Genomic DNA, 24,607 nt, shown 5'->3' with positions numbered 1-24,607 from the left:
TTTGACAACAGATCCAAGCGGGCGAGACACTGGTGTAAAGTCAAATGCAGTTTTCTTGGACATGAACTCGTTATATCCCTCAGCAATGTCTCACTACTCTTTTCCGTGTGGGAACTATAAATGGCTTGAGAATCCTTGTGATTTCCCCAACACTGACACCGTCGAGGACAATGGGCCACAAGGATGGTTCTTGGAAATTTATGGTCCCATTCCATAGGCGCTTCATGATTCAGTCAGAGATTTTGTTTTCCCCTGTATCAATCGACCAGGAACTCACTAAGTCAATACAATCGATCATTGTTTGAGGATATGGGGATGCACTGAACCCCCTCTAAGCAGAAACTGATTGCAGATCTGGACCCTAAAGAGAATATCGTTGTTCATCATGTGCTTTTGCACTGGATGGTGAACAATGGTTTCAAGATCACCAAAATACCTAGGGTCCTGCAATTCAGTTAAAACCCCTATTTAAAGACGTTTATCGATATCTTTGTTGATAAACGCTCTCGGGCAAACACTAAAGTAGAGAAGGAAATGTACAAGCTCATTTTAAATTCAGCCTTTTGAAAAATGTGTGAAAGCGTACGGAACAGGTCTCGTTGCGACGTCGTAACTGACCCTCAAGAGTGTGCACGAATTATTGCAGACCCCAATTTTACATCGTTCACGAGCATAGAGACAAGCATGGTTCTTCTACACAGGAAAAAGAGAAATGTGGTACTGAACAAGAATATAGCAGGAGGTAGTTCAGTACTTGAAATTTCCAAGAAGCTCATGTTGTCATTTTCTTAAAATGTGGGAAAGGTACAAAGGCCCAGGGAGGTTCAAGTGTACTATGGAGATACAGATTCTCTCTGCTGTTAAAAGTAAAAACCGGGGATTTATTGGGGTATTTAGAAAATGGGGAACACATCAGCTCGCGGATGGATTTCACCAACTGGAATCCGTCCCTCTACCCCGAGTTGGTGAAACGTCAGGCCCCCAGCCAACTACTCATGTTAAAATCAGAGATGGGGAGTGATTTGATATCCAATGGGGTGTTCCCGGGTCCTAAAGTTTATTGCGTTGAAACTCATAACAGGGATGTAAAGCAGGCGTGTAAAGGGGTGCCTACACATTTTGTAAAGAACAATTTCAACATGAGTGTGTACAGAGACTATGTAGAGAGTAGCCTAGTGCTCACAAGTGCTTGCAATTCGCTCTCTAGAGTATAAAAATTATACTGTTAGAGTGGAAAAGAATGCAATGTCATGTATATCCGACAGAGTCTTTGTACTCGAGAATGGTGTAAATGTACTCCCCCATGGCCACTATAGAATTTTAGACCGGGTTGAATGTGTAGAATATTGCAATCAACTTGGTCTGGATAAATTAACCTAACTCACCTGATAAATTAAATGCTCTAACCCAAACCTCACCTGAAAAATTAACCTAATCCCGAACCTAAACCTTTCATGAATTAAATGCTCCAACCTAACCCAACCTGTAGCAGCAGCAGTGACGACGACTATTGTATACATTTTTTCCACATTGACCCCGGGGGTGGGGGTCCCGCCCTCGGCCGGCCTTCGGCCCGGGGTTCCCGGGGGGTGGGGGTCCCGCCCGCGGCCGGTCTTTGGCCAGCGGCTCCCCGGAGGGTGGAGGGTATAAATTCATAGTGTTCAACTGTGCTATTTATGTTCGTGTTAGTGTTTTTTTATGTGTTGTACAAATAGTGCTAATGTACAAAAGATGTGTGTGTACAAATAGTGTTCTTGCTGGACAAAAAGTGTTTTTTATGACAATAAGTGTTGTTTTACATATAGTGTCGTTGTTGTTCTTGTTGAACAAATGTTTTTATGATAATAAATATTGTTCTTGTTGAACAGAAGTGTTTTTATGATAATAAATGTTGTTCTTGTTGAACAAGTGTTTTTGTTCAATAAATGTTGTTCTTGTTGAACAAGTAAAGTTCGTATGTCGAATAAATGAATGAAATATTGTTTTTGTTGTTCTTGAATAGATAGATATATGAAAAAATTACTACTTATTCAATGAACATGAATGACTTACGTTTAGCTGTAGCCTGAGTGTTGTCAACAGCATCACCATCACTATGTATAGATTCAAATCACCCTTCAGATCGTTTCTGTGTGGTCCATCAATGTCTGGGAAAACGACACTTTTAGCTAAAATAATTCAAAATTGTAATAAAATATTTTTGGAAAAACCAAAGAAAATTTATTATTGCTATAGTATTTGGCCGGAGTCCTACGATAAAATAAAAGCTATTGCCACATCTGTACCAATACATTTCGTGCGGAGAATTGGTGTTTTCAACAGTATTGAACCAAACTGGTGGTTGACTATTGATGATTTGACCGAATCAATTGAACAGTTCTCATAGGAAATGGTGAAGCTGTTCAGTGTTTGTTCTCATCGTGAACAAATATCTATAACCCTAGTTATACACAATTTCTTTCATCAAATCAAATGTATGAGAACCCTTGCTTTGAATTGCACCATCTATATTATCTACCGAGTTGTTCGTTATTCTAGCTCGCTAATAACTCTCAATAAGCAAATATACCCCGGCGCCCCCAAATTTCTGCTCCCAGCGTACACTCAGGCGACAAATAAGCCCTACGGCTACATTTTGCTAGATCTTAATCAGAGCACACCCGAGGATCTAGGTGTAGTCACAGATATTTTCGTCAAAGAAATTACTGTATATCTTCCGGTGAACAGTAGAAAAAGCTATTAGTTGCCATCATGACACTGAAGAAACTACACGAACAACGGCATTTATTTTCTGTTTTAGGCATTTCAAAACCTCCACTCAGGAAGGCCATACTCAAACATGGTGTTGACAATGATTTCATTAATCTAATATCTGAACTTTGTTTAAACTTAACTGAGGGCAATGTACACTTGCCAGAAGGTGTTAGACAACAGACAAAGCAACATCGTTCCACTGTACGCGCCTTGGCTTGCAAAAACCAGGGAAAATTTTTTTTTAAGAAAATGTCTCCTTCAATCTGGCGGTAGCTTTTTTACACTTTTACTGCCAATAATTACAGGACTTGTAAACATTTTTCTCTAGATGGCTGAACCTTAAAAATTAACGCCATTTGAACTTGTCCTCTCGCCCGTGGAACATTTTGAAGACAATCTAAGCAAATTCTTTAACGATGAGAATATTTTTGATGATAAAAAGGTTGTTTTACTTCAAGATGTAATGCGACGTGTTGACAAACATAGACCTTATCGTAAAAGACCCGCCGTCACCATCATAGAGCCTCCTAAACGCGAAACATCTCAAGATTCAGCAGTGTAATCAAAAGAGAAGGAATTAAATTCCATACTGATATCAATCGGAAACCTATTGCCTGTGACCTATCGAGAACAGAGTAAAAGATTATTATCATATCTGATGTTGGAAACTGGTGGTGATCAAGTTCAAGTTGACAGCACAGGGAAACGAATTATAATTCAGGGAAAAGTTATAATCTAGTTGATCTAATTTGTGATATGATGACGAATCGTGAAGGACTCTTATCATTTGACAATAATCTATATACCTTTCTAAATGCATCAAACTTCCCCAAAAGTCTTATTGGCAAGAAGCAAATTCTACAGAAAGTAAGAGAATATAGTCCTGCAATAACACCAACACCACCACCATTTAAAAAAAAGAAGATTCAACATTGGAAAATGCTAGCAGTAGCAGTAATGATTTTATAACACCTGTGGCTAGTCAAAAGTGAAGACGGATTGAATCGCCCTCCAGTGTGCAAAAGGGGAGTGGACATTACACTACGTGTTGCGTTCAAAATGGTTGAAGTTCTGAAGCATGTCTATGAAAATATTGGTGAAGCATGAAGTCTAAGTTCCCCCAAAACACTTTCTAAAGTTGCCTCTGCAATAGATGGCAAGACATTAAAAAAGCAAAAGAGTATCTAGAAAATGAATCGAGTTACACACTGCATCGGAATCGCAGGCTTCATGGCAAACAATATCGACAAACTAAAGCCCTTTTCCCTCGGCATATAATGCAAACTGATCTTTTCACTTTAGACGTGATTCAACGGCGTCACAATGGACCCTACAAATATATTCTAGTGGCAATCAGTGTCTTTAGTCGCTATGCCTATGTCGTCCCATTGCAATCAAAGAGAGGTGTTGAAGTTGCTCATGCTTTAGAAAGTATTCTTGAACAGTATTGCGATAGAAAAATTAAATCGGATCGTGGTAGTGAATTTGTTAATCCCCATGTGCAAAAGGTTCTATTGAAATATAATACAACACTTTATCATAGTCACAGCCCGATAAAGGCTGCATTGGCTGAACGATTGATAAGAACGATTCGTCTATTAATTTCAAGATATTGTACACTGAAAAATACACCTGCTTTTATTCATGATTTAGATAAAATCATGCAAATATATAACCCACAACCTCATCGATTATTGTCCAACTCAAGCCCTCGGGAATTTCATTGCAGTGAAAATACATTTGATGCTTTTCTGGAAGAATATTCCAATGGTAATGAGAAGAAAAAGAAGAAATTCAATGTTGGTGATACTGTTCGAATTAACAGAAGCACCAATATTTTTGAAAAGGGGAATTATTTATGGAGCACTGAGCTTTTTAAAGTGTCCAAAATCCAAGACAATACACCCACGACATATCGACTGCGAGACACCAAAGATGATGAGATTCTCGGTGGTTTTTATGAATATGAACTGCAAAAAGTTAGAAACACTAGTGAATTTTATCAAATTGAAAAGATATTAAAGAGTCGTACTCGCAGGGGCAAGAGACAGTTGCTTGTTCGCTGGCTAGGATACAACTCTGATTTTGATTCTTGGGTTAGTGTTGAAGATATTGACACTGCCCAATTATTTCTATGTGAATTTTAAGTCCAATGTTTCCGACCCTCTTTATAATGACCTGAATAGAACAAGTGATGTGTGGACGAAACTCTCCCCTACCATCAAATTCGACGGCATGTATGAAGTGCCTCTTGACGATTGTATTCTCAAAAATACATATGATATCCTGAGAAAAGATCGTAAATATGATATAAAAATTAGACCCTATGACTGGCACCCACCCTTAGGAGATCAAGAACAAATTCAAAAGATCAATGGGATGAATTATCCATATATTGAATTACCCTAAGAAGAACTCACCTGTATGAATGATTTATGTCGTTCTATCAATAAAGGAATTTCTGCTCATAAGAAAGAAGCCTTTCATTTCAACTATTCAAAGGAGGAGGGTAAGATCTACATTATTTCACCCATTGCCGATTAAAAGGTTATTCTCAATGATAATCTAAAAGATGTTCTTGGCTTTAAACTCAATATGATCAATGGTAAAAGTGCTGGAAACGCTAATTTCATTTTTGCTGACTACCCGCCTGCCTTCTCCACGGACACTTGTATATTTCTCTACGCCTCATTTGTAGAAACATCCCGGGTTGGCAATAGCAATGTTCCCCTCCTACGAGTTCTTGAACGAAAAACCAATCAAGAACATATTCACCACTACAATATAAAGCATCTTCAGTATATTCCCGTAAACACTTCCTATTTGGAACTCTGTCAGTTAACACTAAAAACTGAATTAGGTTATCCCCTAGCAATTTCAAAAGGTGTGGCTGTGATTACATGCCATTTTTGACCCATCGTTCAACAACAACAAGATGTCTAAAAGAAAAGTGGTATTCATTTGTCCTGATATTGACTGCTATGTTGATACTCTTTGCCCAAGACAACAGGGCAATGGAATGGACTATTACAAAGGTCGCTCGTCAATGTCTGGCTACGGTCTTGGCAGTTGGTTTGCTAAGCTGTTTCGCTCTGCACTACCTCTGGATAGAAACTATATTGTACCGACTGCGACAGGTTTTGCATCCTCAACTTTATACGATTGGAGCTCTGGCAAGGGTTTTAAAAAAAGTGTTTCGGAAAATCTTAGGTCCAGTGCGCAAACCCTTGGCGAGAGATTAAAACAAAAAGGAAAAGGTTTAAAAAGATCGAGAAACAATGCATCACTCATCAGTGTCTACTCAAGTTAGAAACGAAAGACATCACCCCTGTCAAAGAATAAAAGGAAAACGCCGGCACGCACAGTAAACAGTACAAGAAGAAGCCCCAGATAGAGAATTGTTAGATCGAAACTAGATCTCTTTTCCTAAGATGTCCTATTTACGGCATAAGGAATCCCAACCTTCAATCACCTCCTTAGTGAATCTATTCAATGCAGAAAATGTTGATGTGAGTGTAAAACATGGATACTATCAACAATTTTATCCTCAGCAACCCCTCTCCGATAATATCCACTTTTAAATTTATTCCAATGAGGACTACTTTATGGACATGTCTTCGACATTTATAGATTTACGAATGAATTTCCAGAAATCCGATAATACATTGCCAATTCTTGCCAATGGAATATCCTATGAAAATTGTATATTACATAATTTATTTCGTCAAATCAGTGTCTACATAAATGGTATGCTGGTGAGCACAAGCAACAATCTCTCAAATTATACAAGCTATATGCAATTCATGCTGATGACACCCAAGTCATACAAGGAATTTAGAGGCACCTCCAATGGATACGAATATATTACTAATACTGATAGTACAGATGCACTTAAAAATGCCACAACTAGTGAATTACATCTAGTTGGAAAAATATATCTTGAAATATTTAATATACCCCAATGGCTACCACCCAATTTTAAAGTGGATATAAAATTGACGCTTGCACCATCCAATTTCATATTGATGTGAGAACTTACTGGCAATCCTCATGTGACTCTCACTCTCACTTCGGCAATACTTCATGTGCGCAAACAACAAGTCTGGAGCTCTGTTGCTTTGACAGTGGAAAAACTGAGAGCTAGTGGAAACAATATGAAACTACTTGTTCCTCACACAATAACCAATCAACGTCATATTGCCACGGGATCATGCACCTTCACCGACTCATCCTTTATCAATAGTAAAATTCCGTCAAAACTGGCCTTGGCATTTGTAAAAAGCGCTAGTGCAATAGGATCTTGGACTGGATGCCCATATAAATTTTAAATGTTTGGGCTTTCCTCTCTTGTCTGCAAAGTAAATGGAATCCCACTCTACAATCTATCCTTTGATAAATCCTATAGAACATTGTATGAGTTAGCCATGCAAACCCTAGATCATGATTCACAACTATTTGAAAATGGTATAATCGAAGAAATTTTTGCTAAAACAATATGGTATCATTGTATTGGATTTGTCTTGCACCCAGGATATGAGTATAGTATGTACGGGGAGTGTGCGTTTAGAGTGTACATTTGCTGACCAATTAGCTGAGAGCATTACACTAATATCGCTAAATCAATATGAAACCTATTGGGAAATCACTCCCAAAGGCAGTGTTCTACTAGACTTGGCACCATGAACACCTGTCAAATAATCAATGTATTTAATATGGATCCCTACATGTCCAAATACAAATCCTATTGTCTGCCCTCGGACTTTCTTGGAAAAATTCAAAGTGTCAACAATACCCTAATTATTGTTAATAGCAGTCCGTCAACTGTGCAGACAGGTCATTGGCTGTGCATCTTTCAAACAAGGAAGACGATTGAATTTTTTGATCCTCTTGGCCTACCCTATACATTCTACACACCACATATCAGCAACTATATTGAGAACAGTCGGAAAGCTATTATTCAAAATCAGAAGAGAGTGCAGGATCTGACGACTAAAAGCTGTGGCTTCCATTCACTACTCTATTTTGTATTCAGATGTCGCGGTTATACTTACAAGCAGTTTCTCAACATTTATGTAGACAATCCACGTCTGAACGACTTTATGGTGGAAAATATCCTCTCAGACCTGTATAATATTGATTTTAGTGCCCTAAGAGTAAAGTGCTTAAAAAATGTATGTGAGTTTGTTTATTAACAAATGAAAAAATGTATATACAACAATGTCTTTATTCTTCACTTTAGATTTCTTCTTCTTCGGTGTATAGGCAACTGACGTGAACCAATAATGCTGGTAAATCATTTGGATTCACTGTATATTGATCTTGATTGGCTGCAAAGTCAGGGTCACATTTTCTACAGTATAATGTAACTTCACTCTTGTCATATCTCTTTGTATAGTCAATGATACTATTTGCATTCATATTATGAAATTCACGAGTTTCAATTTGTCTATTTGTAGAAATATCACATACAGTGTTTTCAACTGGGGAATCCCATTCGGTAACTGCTAAATAAAAATCACTAGGTTTATAGTCATAATAGGCAGTGTCGTCACAACGATGACGTAGAAACCAAATTGTCTGGTTACTCAAAAAATTGAATCGTAGACCAAATTCTTCCTCCCAGAATAATTTAAATCCACGACGATACCAATCTCGTAGAAAAAACTAAAATCACGTTTGGGGTTCTTTCCAATCATATCGGGAATCATTCCAATCTCCCACTGATCACATTTGTCATAGTGGCAATTGGAGCATAGATGTCCTCTAGGATGAGAGTCACAAATCTCTTCAAGACATGAATTACATCCTTTAATTTGTACTGCATATCCTCTATGTAATTTACAAGGATTACATAATTTGCACTTTTCATTATAGTCATCAATAATTGTACAATTCTAACATGATGACCAACTGCCAAGAGTGTACATGCATAGTGGACTTTTATAGAACATTTTTGGTTTTCGATGTCAACTCTCTCACAGCTAAAACGAAACTGATCCTTTTTTGAGGGAGGAATGGTGAGAGAAGTAACTCTTTGACGCCATCTCTTTTGAATGGGGGGGCCATTTACATTGAATCTATGGCAATGTTTTCAAAAGTATATCCACGATATTATTCTGCTTTGTTCCAATTAATATATCAATAAATTGAGTATATGCATTTGAGGCACATCGACAAAGTTTCATACAATAGTTCAATGGGGGAGAATCAGTTTTCATTATATCGTCAAGTGTTCCCTGAGAGAGTATTCTTTGTTGAAGAGATAACTCGAGAAAATCATCATCCAAAATCAAATATTTGTCCATAATCACAAGATTCGATCTAATTCTCTCTTTCTCAAATTTATTCATTATTCTTTCCTATCACTCTGACTGCTGACTCTACACTGACCATAATTCGTTAGCCTAAGATTCTAACAAAAAGAAAGGGAACATTTTCGATTTCGAAACAATTTTATTGTATAATTACAACAATAATAGTACATATGTACAATTAGCGATACAGCTTATTGTCTTCGATATGCTTCACACTTGAAGCACTTTGAAGTCTATTCACATGCGCTATATCAACTTTTGCAGCGAAGCATAATTGATCCTCCATTTTAAATTTGCTCAAGTATATCACATATCTTGCATATACTTCATCCAATTCCAGACAAAGCCATGATCCTCTTGTGATTTCCACCGCAATGTTTGGTGCTCTTGTATCATTGCTACCAACTCCACTATCAACTTCTAATAGGGTAAACATTCCACTCATTATTATTACAAATATATCTTAATGAGTAAAGTCAAACTGTTCTCACTCGCATGAATTCTATTTACACACTAATAAAAACTATAGCAAAAATCCTTTTCTTATATTCTCTGTAATCCTCTCCCGCTAATATTTCCGACTCCCTGATTGGCTTGGAAAGAAACACGTGATCCTGTTCCCATTAGACTCGATCAATACATTCCCCACCGATTATGTAAATCAATTTCTCAGAAATCCACTTTCCCTCGAGTGGATCAATACATTGTCTATGTGGTTAGAATTCAATGCGCATGTGAAAACTTTGCCCCGGAGTCATTACACCTAGAAACAACAAATAAATCGACCTTGAAGAAGGGGGCATTGACCCCATTAGACTCGATCAATAATCCTTGAATAAATTATAGCCTGTCAGCGTTAGACTCAATTATAGATGGCAGCACGGTGTTCGTCCTCGAGTTATTAGGGCTTCCCTACTGATATGCCAGCTGCGTATTTAAAAATAAATGCAAATTGTGGCAAATTTCATTGGATGGCTCTATCGGCTTTATACAACACACTTTAAACTTCCGGCGGTCATCCCTTAATGTTATGTTTAATTTATTCAGTTGGTATAAATGCAGCTATGTTAGGTGCCTCAGGTCGTATATATTTCCTTCTTTTGTACTATGAAGTAACCAGAAATGGATCACGTGCAATTTGTAATAAAAAAGTGCTTAATATCTCTTCCTATAAGGAACACTGGTAAAAACCCTATTTTTATTAACTAGAAAATAAGCCAATCAAGGTCTTTGGAAAAGAACTTTCAAGAATGTGAAACGTCGATTTCCACACCAATTGACTAGGAACTACCCAAATCAGTTAAAAACTGTTATCAGAAGGCGAGAGTTTAAAAAAATACAAAAAGAAGGTGTTGCGTATGATTTTTTGAAAATATCCATTGACAGATCTGATATAGCTAAAGTTTCGCAGATAAGCTCGTGACCTGTAGAGGATCTTAAAGTAAACATTTTTTTTATTGCGATCAGACAACGCTGAGAGAGTTCGTTAAAGATGCTGGATCCAAACTCCCTGCATAATTTTCCTCATTTTCCCTTTCGCGACCGACGGGACCTCACAGTCCCATTATGTAAAAACCCTTCTGGCGCTTCTAAATCGATCGCTATATAGTAAAAAAACTTGTTCCATCGTGTTCCACTTTCACCTTTTTTACCCATTCAATTGATGGGTAATAAGTCAAAGTAGCGTCCAGTTGGAGTTATTTAGCTGACGGCGAAACTAGGCTGTTTGTTTGTTTTTTTTTTCAAAAAAGGTAAGAAGTCTATTTTTTATTTGTGATAGAAATTTACAGCGTAATTAGATCATAGCAACAATTGCAAAGGTCGTTGCTGATTTGTTATCAAATATTCTGGTATAAAAAAAATCTGATAAAGCCATTTGGACGCCCCAAGTGATGGATTCTATTTTTGGGACCCTGCAGTCCCAGTGGTCATGGTCCTTACGTGACAGCGACTGTAAAGTCCCGCTGGTCGAAGTTAATAAAATGACAATTTTGAAATTGTTCAACAATAAGCAATTTCTAAGGCAGCAGTACACTTGGAATTGTTTTCTTCTGGTTTATTTCTATGGCCTTTGGTTTTTGGTTTAACTGACCTTGCTCAACACACATGTGAATTCTCTCTCTCTCTCTCTCCCCCTCTCTCTCTCTCTCTCTCTCTCTCTCTTATATCTTTTTCGCCTGTTAATAACGCCTTTCTCTCTCTTTTCGAAGGCATGATCATACAAAGAAAGAAAAACTCATTCTTTCATTCTCTCTCTCTCTCTCTCTGTCTCTCCCCCTCCCCTCTCTCTCTCTATTTCCTGTACGATTTGATTTTATAGTTGATTCTTTTTCTAAACCATGCAAAAGCGAATGTCTACCAACCAAAGTACCATACTGAACGCATTAGAAGAGCTGGGAAGCGATCTTAGTAATTTAGACAAAGATGATGACTGAATTCACCAGTCTGAAGAGATAGAGCTGGATCTACAGGAAAACACCCACACAGAGGACAATCCTTTGGAGCTGGACCTGACTGACATGGCATCAGCTAATGTTCTCACAAGTTCAGACATATTAAACTATGGGGAAGACTCGCCAGACATTTCTCCAATCCCAACCGATACAGATCCTTGCCTTGTTTTGACTTCAACTTCATCGGCACCAATTGTGTCTAGTGCACCTTATGAGCAGAAGAAACATGTAAAGCCACCGACAAGGAAGGAAAAAGTCGTTGAACTGCAAATAACTTGGAAGAAAGTTGTCGCAAAACCCACTAGTTGAATTCAATAAATCCTGAGGCTAATTTAGAGGAAATAGGGAGTGAATCAACTCCCATGGACATTTTTCTCACCTGCTTGAGCAACAAGCTTCTTCAGCTTCTGGTTTTTAAGTCAGATCCCTATTCTCTTCAGAAGGGCAGGATTATTAACGTAAGAGACAATGAATTTAAGGTATTCCTTGGGATAAATCTGTTAATGGGGTACCACCAACTTCGAAGCATGAGAGATTACTGGGCTACTGATCCTTACTTGAGTGTCCCTTTTGTATCTTCAAGGATGTCAAAAAATTAGAAGAGATTCTAAGATATTTGCATGTCAGAGACAACTTGATAATCACAGCTGGTGAGAAAGATAGGCTTTTTAAGCTGCAACCGATGATTGACTTGCTAAACTTCCGCTTCAAGCAGTTAGTAAAGCCTGGAACTTACCTGAGTGTTGACGAGTCCATCATTCTTTTCAAAGGACGTTCCACGCTAAAGCAATATAACCCAATGAAGCCAATTGAAAGAGGTTACAAGCTTTGGTGCTTGGCCTTCAAAGACGATTTGAGATTTGGACTTGGTGGTAGAGTCGTTCGACAAATGACTGAAGGTCTCAGTGGAAAAGAGCATATTGTCATCTTTGATGACTTCTTTTCATCTGTCTCCCTTCTTGAACAACTTAGGGAATATGATATCTTGGCGTGTTGCACAATTCGCTCAAATAGGAAAGGCGTTCCTTTCCTTGCACCCGACAGAACCTTAGATAGAGGGAGCTTCGACCAAAAACATTGTGGATTGATTGGTGTCTATAAATGGATGAATTCCAAGGCTGTTCTGTTTGCCTCCAACTGCCATGGTACAGAGGTAGCCTTTATAAAGAGAAAGAATTATGATGGGTCTACCTCTGTTATCACAGCCCCTCAAGGAACAAAATATTATAATGATCATATGGGGGCTGTAGACCTTTCTGACCAGAAAAGGGCAGCTTATGGAAGAGAAAGAAGGTCATTGAAATGGCAGCACCGATTTTTTGGGGTTTAGTTGATTTTACGCTCTGAAATGCCCAGGTTTTGCACACTCTCCTGCATTCCGAAGAAAAATTGACACTGCTTGAGTTTCGGCGAAGGATCGTGAGAGGACCCGTATCAATGCCAGAGTCGAAGAGGAGAAACGGAAGCGCTTTTCAGCAGGCTGTTGCAGCCAATAAAAAAAGACGAAGAAGTTGTGGTGCCTCGGTTTCAGAAGATGTCCGTCTTAGTGATCTGGGAAAGCACTGGCCTCGCTTTGTTTCTTAACGCGAAAGATGTGAAATGTGTTCTCTAAAGCAAGTTGAGTCAAGACCGTTCTCGATTTGTTCCAAATGTGGTGTAACGTTGTGCATCAATGAATGGTAAAATTAATTTGCTGAGTATCATGAGCATCATTAATGACAAAGTTGTAATTAACATTTTTGATCAAAGTTTTCCATTCGGAATAAACGATTTTTTTTCTAGAAAAAAAGTAACTTGCTGAGCGGGACTTCTCGGTCCCTTCGTCTAGCATTTGATCAGGTTGCTTTGACCAGCGGGACCGCAGAGTCCCGCTTTGAACAGCTTTTTCCTACTCATTTTAGAAGGTTTTTATGAGCATATTCAAGATCACCGTGTCTTCTGGTAAGGAATAACATATTTTTGTCATTTTTTTTTGAAAAACGAGGGCTTGGTCGTGAAAGGGTTAAAAAAACGTTGAAAAGAATTTCTAAGCTAATTTCAAATTTAAACTTTGACCTACCAAATGCCTCCCTTCCAAAATGTCTGCAACGAACATACTCCCAAGATCTATTAACACTGATGCTAATGACATCTTTAAGGAGGTACTACTGTACCTCCTTGCTCTGTACAAAAAAAAGAGTTAGCACATACAGACATGAACAGACTTACCAGAATGAGAGTGATAGAAATGAGTGCCAGGATTATCTGCCCAAAACCGATACCTGAAACTAGTCAAGGGGCTGATTGGGCATTGGGTTACAAGAGGGACGCCATCCATATAGGGGGTTCCTACTTGACGAACCCCATGCCAATGCATTGTAGTCGTCTCACTTGAAAGTCGATTAACAATGTCGACGATTATCACGTCTCCTTTACAAACCTGTAATATTTCAACTTAAGAATTTAAACAACATATTATTATCTGGAAACCTATCTTTTTAAAATCTGCGTTTTCTCATGAAAGAGAGGTGGTATTATGACTGTTCACTAGCCTGTTATTTTTATGACAGACAACGAGAGGTTTTTAATTCAGGTTTGTTATTTTTTTTTTATTAATCTAAAAATGCTTTCAAAAAAAGAAGTTTTTCACAGAAAAACAAAGAGCCTTGTTAAAATCTAAAGCAAGCATAAATAATGTCACATCATTATCCAAACTTAGAACAAACAGAAATACAATCAGTGAGTAAATAAAATCGAAAGTGAACAGAAATTAAAATTAATATTCGTATCAAACGTAAAGATAACAGATAGTGCTAGAGGTGAAAAAATAAATCCTGAAACGAACATAAATCAACCTGAATAGCCAGGTCAAACTGAAACCAACCAGGATAGGAGATACCTCAAACAGAAGCTGAGCAACCGGCACCAGAGCCTTTTAAAGGCCAGAGCCTCATTTGCACTTAAAACAGTTTGTATTTCGATTAGTGTGTCTTTTTATTTACTATATTTTCAACAAAAACAGAGCAATATCAAAATATCACAAGGATAATCAAGCTTTACAAAAAAGGGCTTTGACTTGCCTTCCCTTTCAAGCTCTCTAAGCTGCTTGAGTGTCATTTGCATTTTATAGAAGACGATATATGTTTTAAACAGTCTGCTTTTATGCCTGTCAAAACTTAGAAAAAAAATAATGAGAAAAACTACCATAATACTCCAGATCATAGGCAGCGCAATAGCGCTGCCAAAGTAAAGAAAGATGTTGCCACAATGCATTATTATTTTTTTGTTTTTTCTTTTCCATTTCCCATACCAGGGCACTTCGTATCGAAGGAGTTGTCGTAGAAACTTCGAAAAGGGCTCATTCAATTGGAAATCGGAGGGGCTTGTGCCCTTTCTAATAGTTGAAAGTGAATGGAAGGCAACTAACACCTCTTCCACACCCACCATTTCCCGAAACACGTCCAATCAAAATTTTGAGATAGTCATTTTGTTCAGCGTAGTTGATTTCCAGATAAAAATTATGTTTTTGAGGAGAAATCGAATGTTTATGTTTTTGAGGAGAAAGCTGTTTCAAACTAAAATTCAGCGGCGCCGGACGAAATTATGCTTGCCAGTTGTGCGCCATCGGCACCCCATAAATGTTTTCGGCGGTGCACCGTCAATTGATCGTTGCTCTATATTTTCAAATTTTTGGCTTGTTTTTTTAAAGTTTCGATAAATAAATTGGCATTAGTGCTTTTCGAAATAATTTCTAAGCAAGAGTTTTAAGGTTCCACAATTCCTTTTCATCTTTATTACCATGACTGAACCTCGGAGAAAATAAGGACGAGCCATCAATATTAATTTCTCACAAACGTTCTTTTAATCCAAATGATCCATAGTGAGACCTTAAACTGCCTGAAAATTAAAGTAATCCGACAAAAAAAGGACATATAAAAATTTAATTATTCTATGTCTCTAAAACATAGATTAAAATAAATTCACTTGCAACATATAAGTGTTTTACTATTGTGCCGTGTGGCGTTATTTTGAAGCTGTTCCGCAGTTTTATTGGAAGTTTTACATTTAACCTATCGATTACTTAAAATTAAACCATAGGTTTTAAACGAAAACATTTTTAATAAGAGAAAGAAATCCTTTAGGATTTAAAAATAAGTATTATTTGATAAATGTAGCAGTCAATCGCGGAAAAGTAAAAACTTGATCATGATCTATGATTCTAAAAAAACTTGTTTTAGGAAAAAAGAAATACAATGACAGATTGTGCTATTTTTATTTATTTATTTTTATGCATTAGGGTATGTACTGTTTAAGTTTCAAATTTCGTTGCTGTGCGATCAGTGACTGTTTTTACCTATGCAGTTTTGAGGTTACACTGCATATAACTTTCGACAGATTTTGGCCTTTCTGTGAACAGGGACTGAATTTCATTCTAATTCATTCAATTCTGAGAGAGATTTTAAGAAAAAATTTTAAAGAACAAATATTTAATTATTGTAGCTTACTATTGAAAACGCTAATAATTTAATATATATATATATATATATATATATATATATATATATATATATATATATATATATATATATATATATATATATATATATATATATATATATATATATATATATATATACTATATATATATATATATATATATATATATATATATATATATATATATATATATATATATATATATATATATATATATATATATATATATATATATATATATATATATATATATATACGTATATATATATATATACGTATATATATATATATATATATATATAGTATAATATATATATATATATATATATATATATATATATATATATATATATATATATATATATATATATATATATATATATATATATATATATATTTGTATAATTGTATATATTGCATTTGGATTAATAAATATCCTATTAATCCAAATAAATTAATATTTGAATGGATATAATTTTGGATTCATAAAGTCATGAAAAAAATGTTTTAAATATATTTTGTTTTCAGTAAAATGCAAATTATGTTTAATTTTAATAAATTTTAATTTATTTCAACATCCTTTCAACATTTCCTGAAAATTTCACCTTAATACTATGATTTAAATAATAGTAGCAGTATTAGAAGTAGTAGTAGTAATATAACTGCTGCTACTACTACTAATATTCTAATGTGACATCCCAGGGAGGGGGTGATATCTCAAGAGGCATAGTTACTGAACTTTTTAAATATGCCAAACAAAGTGGATATCTCAACATTTTTATTCGATCTGTTTAGGGAATTGATTGGCGTGGGAGGGGGGCTAGCTACCCTCTAATCAATTTTAACTCTTAAAAAGGGCACTACACATTTTAATTTTCAATGTGCTTTCTTAATGTTACCCAGCATTACGGGCAATTAACTTGTGAATAAATTAGCAAAAGATTGTTCTAAAATTGACCAGTCAAGTGGAATCTAAGATAATGATATGTATATTACTGGAGGATGGCTGATGCTCTTGCATCCAAAAATTAACAATTTTACCCCGTGTTAAGAGTACATAAAAAAGAAAAAGACAAAAAAAACCCTTTCCCTAAATTAAGCTGAGGGCGTAAGATAATTTAATAATTTGCGCTAAGTGTCAGTGGAAATAAATCATAGGCAGCGCAATCGCGCTGCCTAAGTAAAGAACGATTTTGGCACAATGTATTATTATTATTTTTTTTCATACCAGGGCACTTTGTATCGAAGGAGTTGTCGTAGAAATTCGGTTAAGGGCTCATTCGATTGGAAATTGGAATGGCTAGTTCCCTTTTTAATAGTCGAAAGTGATTGGAGGGTAACTAACACCCCTACCAGGCCGACCATTTATTAAAATACATCCAATAAAAATTTTGAGATAGACATTTTTTTAAACGTAGTTGATTCCCAGATAGAAATTATGTTTTTGAGGAGGACACTCCTCCACAGCCCTCAGGGCAAGGGTTTTAATTTATGCCCTGGGGGCATATAAGAACGATGTTGGCACAATATATTATTATTATTTTTTTCATACCAGGGGACTTCGTATCGAAGAAGTTGTCGTAGAAACTTCGAAAAGGACTCATTCAATTGGAAATTGGAACGGCTAGTGCCCTTTTTAATAGTCGAAAGTGATTGGAAGGCAACTAACACCCCTTCCACGTCCACCATTTCCCGAAACACATCCAATCAAAATTTTAAGATAGCCATTTTGTTCAGCGTAGTTGATTTCCAGATAGAGATTATGTTTTTGAGGAGGACACTCCCCCAAAGCCCTCAGGGAAAGGGTTGTAAGTTATGCCCTGGGGGCATACAAGGGTTTTATAGAAATCTTTGTCGTAGAAAATTCAAAAATGAATTATTCGATTGGAAATTCAAACTGCCAGTGCCCTTTTTAATAGTCAAAAGTGATTGGAGGGCAACTAACCCCCCTCTCACGCCAAACATTTCCCAAAACACATCCAATAAAAATTTTGAGACAGCCATTTTGTTCAGCGTAGTTGAAAGTTCTGGAAATTAGGTCTTTGACGATGACAACCCTCCCACAGCCCTCAGGGCAAGGGTTTTAAGTTATGCCCTGGGGGCCTATAAAGTTCTATTGAAAGCGTTGTCGTAGAAACTTCAAAAAGGGATCATTCGATTGGAAATTGAAATGGCTAGTGCCCTTTTAATAGTAAAAAGTGATTGGTGGCAAATAACACCCTTTCCACGCCAACCATTTCCCAAGGCACATCCAATCAAAATTTTTATATAGCCATTTTGTTCAACGTAGTTGAAAGTTCTGGAAATTATACCTTTGAGCAGGACAATCCCCCCTCAGAGCCTTCGGGGCAAGGGTTGTAAGGTATGCCCTTGGGGTATGTAGGGTTTTCATTAAAATCTTTGTTGTAGAAACTTGAAAAAGGGCTCATTCGATTGGAAATTCAAAGGGTTAGGGTCCTTTTCAATAGTCGAAATTGATCGGAGGGCAACTAACCCCCCTCTCACGCCCACATTCGATTGGAAATTCAAAGGGCTAGGGTCTTTTTCAATAGTTGAAAGTGATTGGAGGGTAACTAGCCCCCCTCTCACGCCCACCATTACCCCAAACACATCCAATCAAAATTTTGAGATAGCCATTTTGTTCGACGTAGATAGAAAGTCTGGAAATAACTTTTTGAGGATGACACTCCCCCCACAGCCCTCATAGCAAGGGTTGTAAGTTATGCCCTGGGGGCATATAAAGTTTTTTTTTTTTATAGAAAGCATTGTCGTAGAAACTTCAAAAAGGAATCATTCGATTGGAAACTGAAACGGCTAGTGCCTTTTTTAATAGTCGAAAGCGATTGGAGGGCAAGTAACCCTCCCTCTCACGCCCACCATTTCCCCAAACACATCCAATCAAAATTTTCAGATAACCAGTTTTTTCAACGTAGTTGAAAGGTCCGGAAATTATGTCTTTGAGAATGACAACCCCCTCACAGCCCTCAGGGAAAGGGTTAGCCGTTGCCGTTTCTTTTAACGTAGTTGAAAGTTCTGGAAATTAGGTCTTTGAGGGTTACAACCCCATCACAGCCCTCAGGGCAGGGGTTGTAATTTATGCCCTTGGGACATATAAGGTGTTCATAGAAAGTGTTGTCGTAGAAACTAAAAAAGGGCTCATTCGATTGGAAATTGAAAGAGCTAGTGCCCTTTTTAATAGTCGAAAGTGATTGAAAGGGTTGAAATTTTATAGTAAAGATCGCTGTGGGTACAATGTATTATTATTATTTTTTTTTGTTTAGACCAGGGCACTTTGTATTGAAGGAGTCGTCGGAGGAACTTTCGAAAAGGGCTCATTCGATTGAAAACAGAAAGGGCTACTGCCCTTTTTATAGTCGAAAGTGATTGGAGGTTAACTAGCGTTATACAGCACTATAGGCAACGCTGTAGCGTTGCCTATAGTAAAGGTCATACGGCTCCAATGTTTTATTATTATTTATTATTTTTTTTTCCCAGAGGCACTTCATCTGGAAGGGGTCTTCGTAGAAATTTAAAAGGGGGCTCATTCGATTACTTGTTCTGGGGCGTGATAGTTCTTTACTTTTCTTTGAAAACCGAAATTTTTTTTATTTTATTAATTACTGGAAAAAGCTAATGGAAGTATACACAAGGATATTCATTTCTAGAAGTTCTTACAACTTTTGGTTTTTCACTATTGTAATTATAAAAAAAAGTTTTCCAAAATGTACTTTGTTTGAGTTGAGCGCAAATGACACACTGGCTTTTAGAAGCTTTCGATGGCAGTTGTTCTACTCCCGTTTTTGATGATTTTTGTTTGGTTTAAATTGTGATACGACTTTATTTCTGTTCGTCATAGCGGTTTTAAAGTGGCTCTTTACTTTTCTTTGAAGTAATTCATCTTTTTGTAAAACAGTTTTTAACTTAATTTCTGTTAGTCAATATGGAACAATTTCTTTCATACTTTTTGTCTGCACTGAGGTTCTCTTGTAAATCTGAGCCCACCTGAGAAAACAAAACTTTCAAGATATAGGGGGGAGGGGGTAGAATTCAAAGAGAGGACATTTTCCATAGCCCAAATATGTAAGATTTTTCGAGGTTGGGAGACCAATGGAAAGTATAAGAATTTTGAATTATTTCAGAAAAGTAGATACCCTCCTTGAAAGTATCCTTACAGATGAAAATCAGTCAGTATTTCCACGCATGGTGGTGATCAAAGGGCAGAAGACACTCCCATAATATTCTAAAATGAGCACACATGTTTCTGTAAAAACAAAAACGAATGCCTTCAAAATAAGTATATGTAGAAGTTTTCCTACAGACTCAATCCAGCCAAAATATACCCGTCGCACAAAAAAACGTTTTTGTATATAATGTGTTTCTACACATTTTTCCCAATTTTCTGAATTGCAGCCCCTCTCCCCTCGTTTTTGTATATAATCGTTTTTGTATATAATACCTTTTGGTTTTGGGTCTGTTAGGCGAATAAGAAACAATATCCTTACTTGTATACCCGGACCAGGCAATTGCCGATTAACTGTGAACAGTCCTCTTTCTTTTCCTATGCCAGGGATGCAGTGATGCCTATAACAGTCAGTGATGTTAAGAGGACAGTCCCAACATGCCTTTGTCATGGTTGAGTAATGCTCTATATGTAATTCATAATGGCAGGATTTAGGCGGCTCTCCTTCCACACACTCTCTGGTACACTCATGAACTGAAAAGTAGAAAAATAAAGCTGAGCAACATGGATCCCTGAAAATGGAATACGCGCTGTCTTGAAAAGCTATGAAAAAAGAATCAGACGTTTCAACATTGAAAGCGCGAATATTATGCTTCCATGACAGAATATTTGCAACCTTGCAGTTTGCATTTAAAATGGGTATATTTATAATTGTATATTTGGAGTTTATTTTAAACTGTAAATTCTTACCTGTTGACCCTTTAGGTTTATTTTAGTATACTTACTTATGCTTACTTCTCCTTGCAGGAGGATCCGCTGTTTTGACGACACCCAGCATCTGAACAGAGTTTCTGAATGGGGGTCTCCCACGATGACCAATATTGTGCCAACTCTTCGATGAACTTCAGCCAGCACGTGCAACACATATGGCCGAATTTGTGAAAACTCCTAGATGGTTCCAGATTTGCTTACCTAGTGGCCACCAATCTTTTAGCTGTCCTCCTTTTTTCTATGCCATGTTGGCCCTTTAGGTTTATTTTAGTATACTTACTTATGCTTACTTGTCTTTGCAGCAGGATCAGCTGTTTTCACTTTACCCAGTATCTGGAAAAAGCTTCCGAATGAGGGTCTCCCACGATGACCAGTTTTGTTTCAACTCTTCGACGGACTTCAGCCAGCACGTGTTCCACCTATGGTCGAATTTTGGAAAATTCGTAGCTGGCTCTAGATTTGCTTAATCAGCGGCCATCAATCTTTAAGCTTTCCTCCTTTTTTTCTACGCAATATTGGCTAGGGTTCAGCAAGCAGTATCTATTTAATGAAGCTGTCTTCGGAGCAGGGTTGCCAACTTGCACACTTTTCGTGTGAAATGTACTCTTTTTTTTTCATTGCACTCTTTCAAACCACGGACAGGATTTGCACTCTTTTTGCCCATTATTTGCTCTTTACACTCGTTTTTGCACACTTTTATGAAATGATTATAGAAAATGTATTAAGCGAAATAAAAAATTAAAATTAAACTTTTTAAGCGCAAAAAATAGAACAGTCCCAACATGCCTTTGTCATGGTTGAGTAATGCTCTATGTGTAGTTCATAATGGCAGGATTTAGGCGGCTCTCCTTCCACACACTCTCTAGTACACTCATGAACTGAAAAGTAGAAAAATAAAGCTGAGCAACATGGATCCCTGAAAATGGAATACGCGCTGTCTTGAAAAGCTATGAAAAAAGAATCAGACGTTTCAACATTGAAAGCGCGAATATTATGCTTCCATGACAGAATATTTGCAACCTTGCAGTTTGCATTTAAAATGGGTATATTTATAATTGTATATTTGGAGTTTATTTTAAACTGTAAATTCTTACCTGTTGACCCTTTAGGTTTATTTTAGTATACTTACTTATGCTTACTTCTCCTTGCAGGAGGATCAGCTGTTTTGACGTCACCCAGCATCTGAATAAAGTTTCTGAATGGGGGTCTCCCACGATGACCAATATTGTGCCAACTCTTCGATGAACGTCAGCCAGCACGTGCAACACATATGGCCGAATTTGTGAAAACTCCTAGATGGTTCCAGATTTGCTTACCTAGTGGCCACCAATCTTTTAGCTGTCCTCCTTTTTTCTATGCCATGTTGGCCCTTTAGGTTTATTTTAGTATACTTACTTATGCTTACTTGTCTTTGCAGCAGGATCAGCTGTTTTCACTTTACCCAGTATCTGGAAAAAGCTTCCGAATGAGGGTCTCCCACGATGACCAGTTTTGTTTCAACTCTTCGACGGACTTCAGCCAGCACGTGTTCCACCTATGGTCGAATTTTGGAAAATTCGTAGCTGGCTCTAGATTTGCTTAATCAGCGGCCATCAATCTTTAAGCTTTCCTCCTTTTTTTCTACGCAATATTGGCTAGGGTTCAGCAAGCAGTATCTATTTAATGAAGCTGTCTTCGGAGCAGGGTTGCCAACTTGCACACTTTTCGTGTGAAATGTACTCTTTTTTTTCATTGCACTCTTTTAAACCACGGACAGGATTTGCACTCTTTTTGCCCATTATTTGCTCTTTACACTTTTTTTTGCACACTTTTATGAAATGATTATAGAAAATGTATTAAGCGAAATAAAAAAATAAAATAAAACTATTTAAGCGTAAAAGATAGAACAGCTAGCCGGTATGATCTTTGTTATCTATACCTGGCCCGTCCCCCAGGCCTCTTTCTCGTGTTTTCAGCCATTTAACAAGAAGTAGGTCAAAGCATAGACAACCAGTGAAAACGTGGTAAATTCAAATCAAGTTTTATAAAAGGAAGTTGAAAGCTGCTGGGCACAACCGTTCTTCATGGAAATGGAAAAGTGAGTATGAAACATGAACTAAGGCGATGTAGAAGCAACAACCAAAATTAACCTACTAGAGTCTAATCTCACACGGATAAAATTCTGCAAAGACTTTAGGCCTGTGCACCATTTTAAAGCGTGAATATTCCATATTTTCTGGTGATAGCCATTATTTCTGAAATAAACATCTTATCTTACAAGCCAGGGGTCCAAGAATTTGATGTGGATGGGACCCATACTATCAAAATGATATAAAAGGGTAAATTAGAAAAATATGGGGTAGCCCAAAATTGTAGTTTAGACTTTAGACACTTCTTGCTATCCTTCTTGCTATCACTTCTTGCTATCCAGGGCTAAAAATATTCGAGCCAATTGAAAATGACAATGAAAAATGGGCAAATATTGAGCAGTTCATATTTTTGACCTAGGAATAAAGTGAACATGCCACTTGATGCCTTTTCTTATGCTCTGTTTGAATTTAATAATTGATTTTGGCGCAAATTCATTTCACCCCACCCAAATATACCAATTCAAGGTATATATTTGCACATTGGGATGGGGGTGGGGTAAAGTTCAAACCTACCTCTATAGTCAGAATTGCATCCTGAATCCAAATTTAACATTTCTTTGCGTCAGAAATGAACTTTACAAGCTCCCCACCCCCCACCCCCCAATGAGTAAATATATAACCTAGGGCTTGGGAGTTAAGAGAATTTACGCCAAAAGCAATTCGTACATTTGGAAAGAACATAAGAAAAGGCATCGAGTGGTATGTTTACTTTACTCCTAGGTCAATAATATGAACTGCTCAATATTTACCAAAAAATGAACAATATAGAACCAAAAAAACAGGTATACTAAAATAAATGATCCTATTCTGTGGATGCTTGAATTATGCAGGCCTATCTTAGGTTTGATAGGACTTTTGAAAATTCAAAATTTTAGTTAGGGGAAGGAGCAAACTGTGTCCAGGTATAAAAATCATCCACATACATTTCGCATGCTGAATTTTAAGTAGGACTGAGTTTAAAACATCTTTGTCTTTGACAAGCTTCGCTTACGGACAAAGCTTGGCAGAAGTACTAAGTGCTTATATTCTCAATTTTAAGCAAAACTGATTGTAGAATAGGCTAATCACCCCTTTTAACATTCCAGAGAGCTTATACAGTAAGCAAGTAATCATAGGTAGCGCGCTAGCGCTGCCTAAGTAAAGAACGAGGTGGGCACAATGTGTTTTTTTTTTCACCCGGGCACTTCGTATTGAAGGAGTTGTCGTAAAAACTTCGAGAAGAGCTCATTTGATTGGAAATTAGAGGGGCTAATTCCCTTTTTAATAGTCGAAAGCAACTGCAGGGCAACTAGCCCCCCCCCACGCCCATCCTTCCCACAAACACAATCCATCAAAATTTTGAGATACCCATTTTAATCAGCATAGTTGATTTTTAAATAGAAAATATGTTTTTTAGGAGGACACTCCCCCACAACCCTCAGGGCAAGGGTTTTAAGTTATGCCCTGGGGGCATATAAGGTTTTTACAGAAGGTGTTGTCGCAGAAACTTCAAAAAAGGCTCATTCGATTGGAAATTCAAAGGGCACTACC

General features: G+C 37.1%; 1 protein-coding gene across 1 annotated transcript in view; it reads right to left on the bottom strand.

Annotated features, from left to right (window-relative positions):
- Positions 1-24,607, bottom strand: part of LOC148940850 (multicopper oxidase 3-like) — a 125,738-nt gene that overhangs the window by 67,798 nt on the left and 33,333 nt on the right. Inside the window, exons 3-4 of the mRNA XM_089105696.1 lie at positions 20,500-20,711; positions 13,730-13,940 (exon numbers count right to left, since the gene is read on the bottom strand). Of these exons, the coding sequence (XP_088961822.1) occupies positions 13,730-13,940; positions 20,500-20,711 (423 nt within the window). The remainder of the gene's footprint in view (positions 1-13,729; positions 13,941-20,499; positions 20,712-24,607) is intronic.

This window comes from Artemia sp. Qi Xiang Cuo, chromosome 19 (assembly GCF_049724085.1).
Source record: "Artemia sp. Qi Xiang Cuo chromosome 19, ASM4972408v1, whole genome shotgun sequence".
Classification (NCBI taxonomy): domain Eukaryota; kingdom Metazoa; phylum Arthropoda; class Branchiopoda; order Anostraca; family Artemiidae; genus Artemia; species Artemia sp. Qi Xiang Cuo.
Note: the sequence above shows the minus strand (reverse complement) of the source record. Positions and strands in the feature narration are given on the sequence as shown.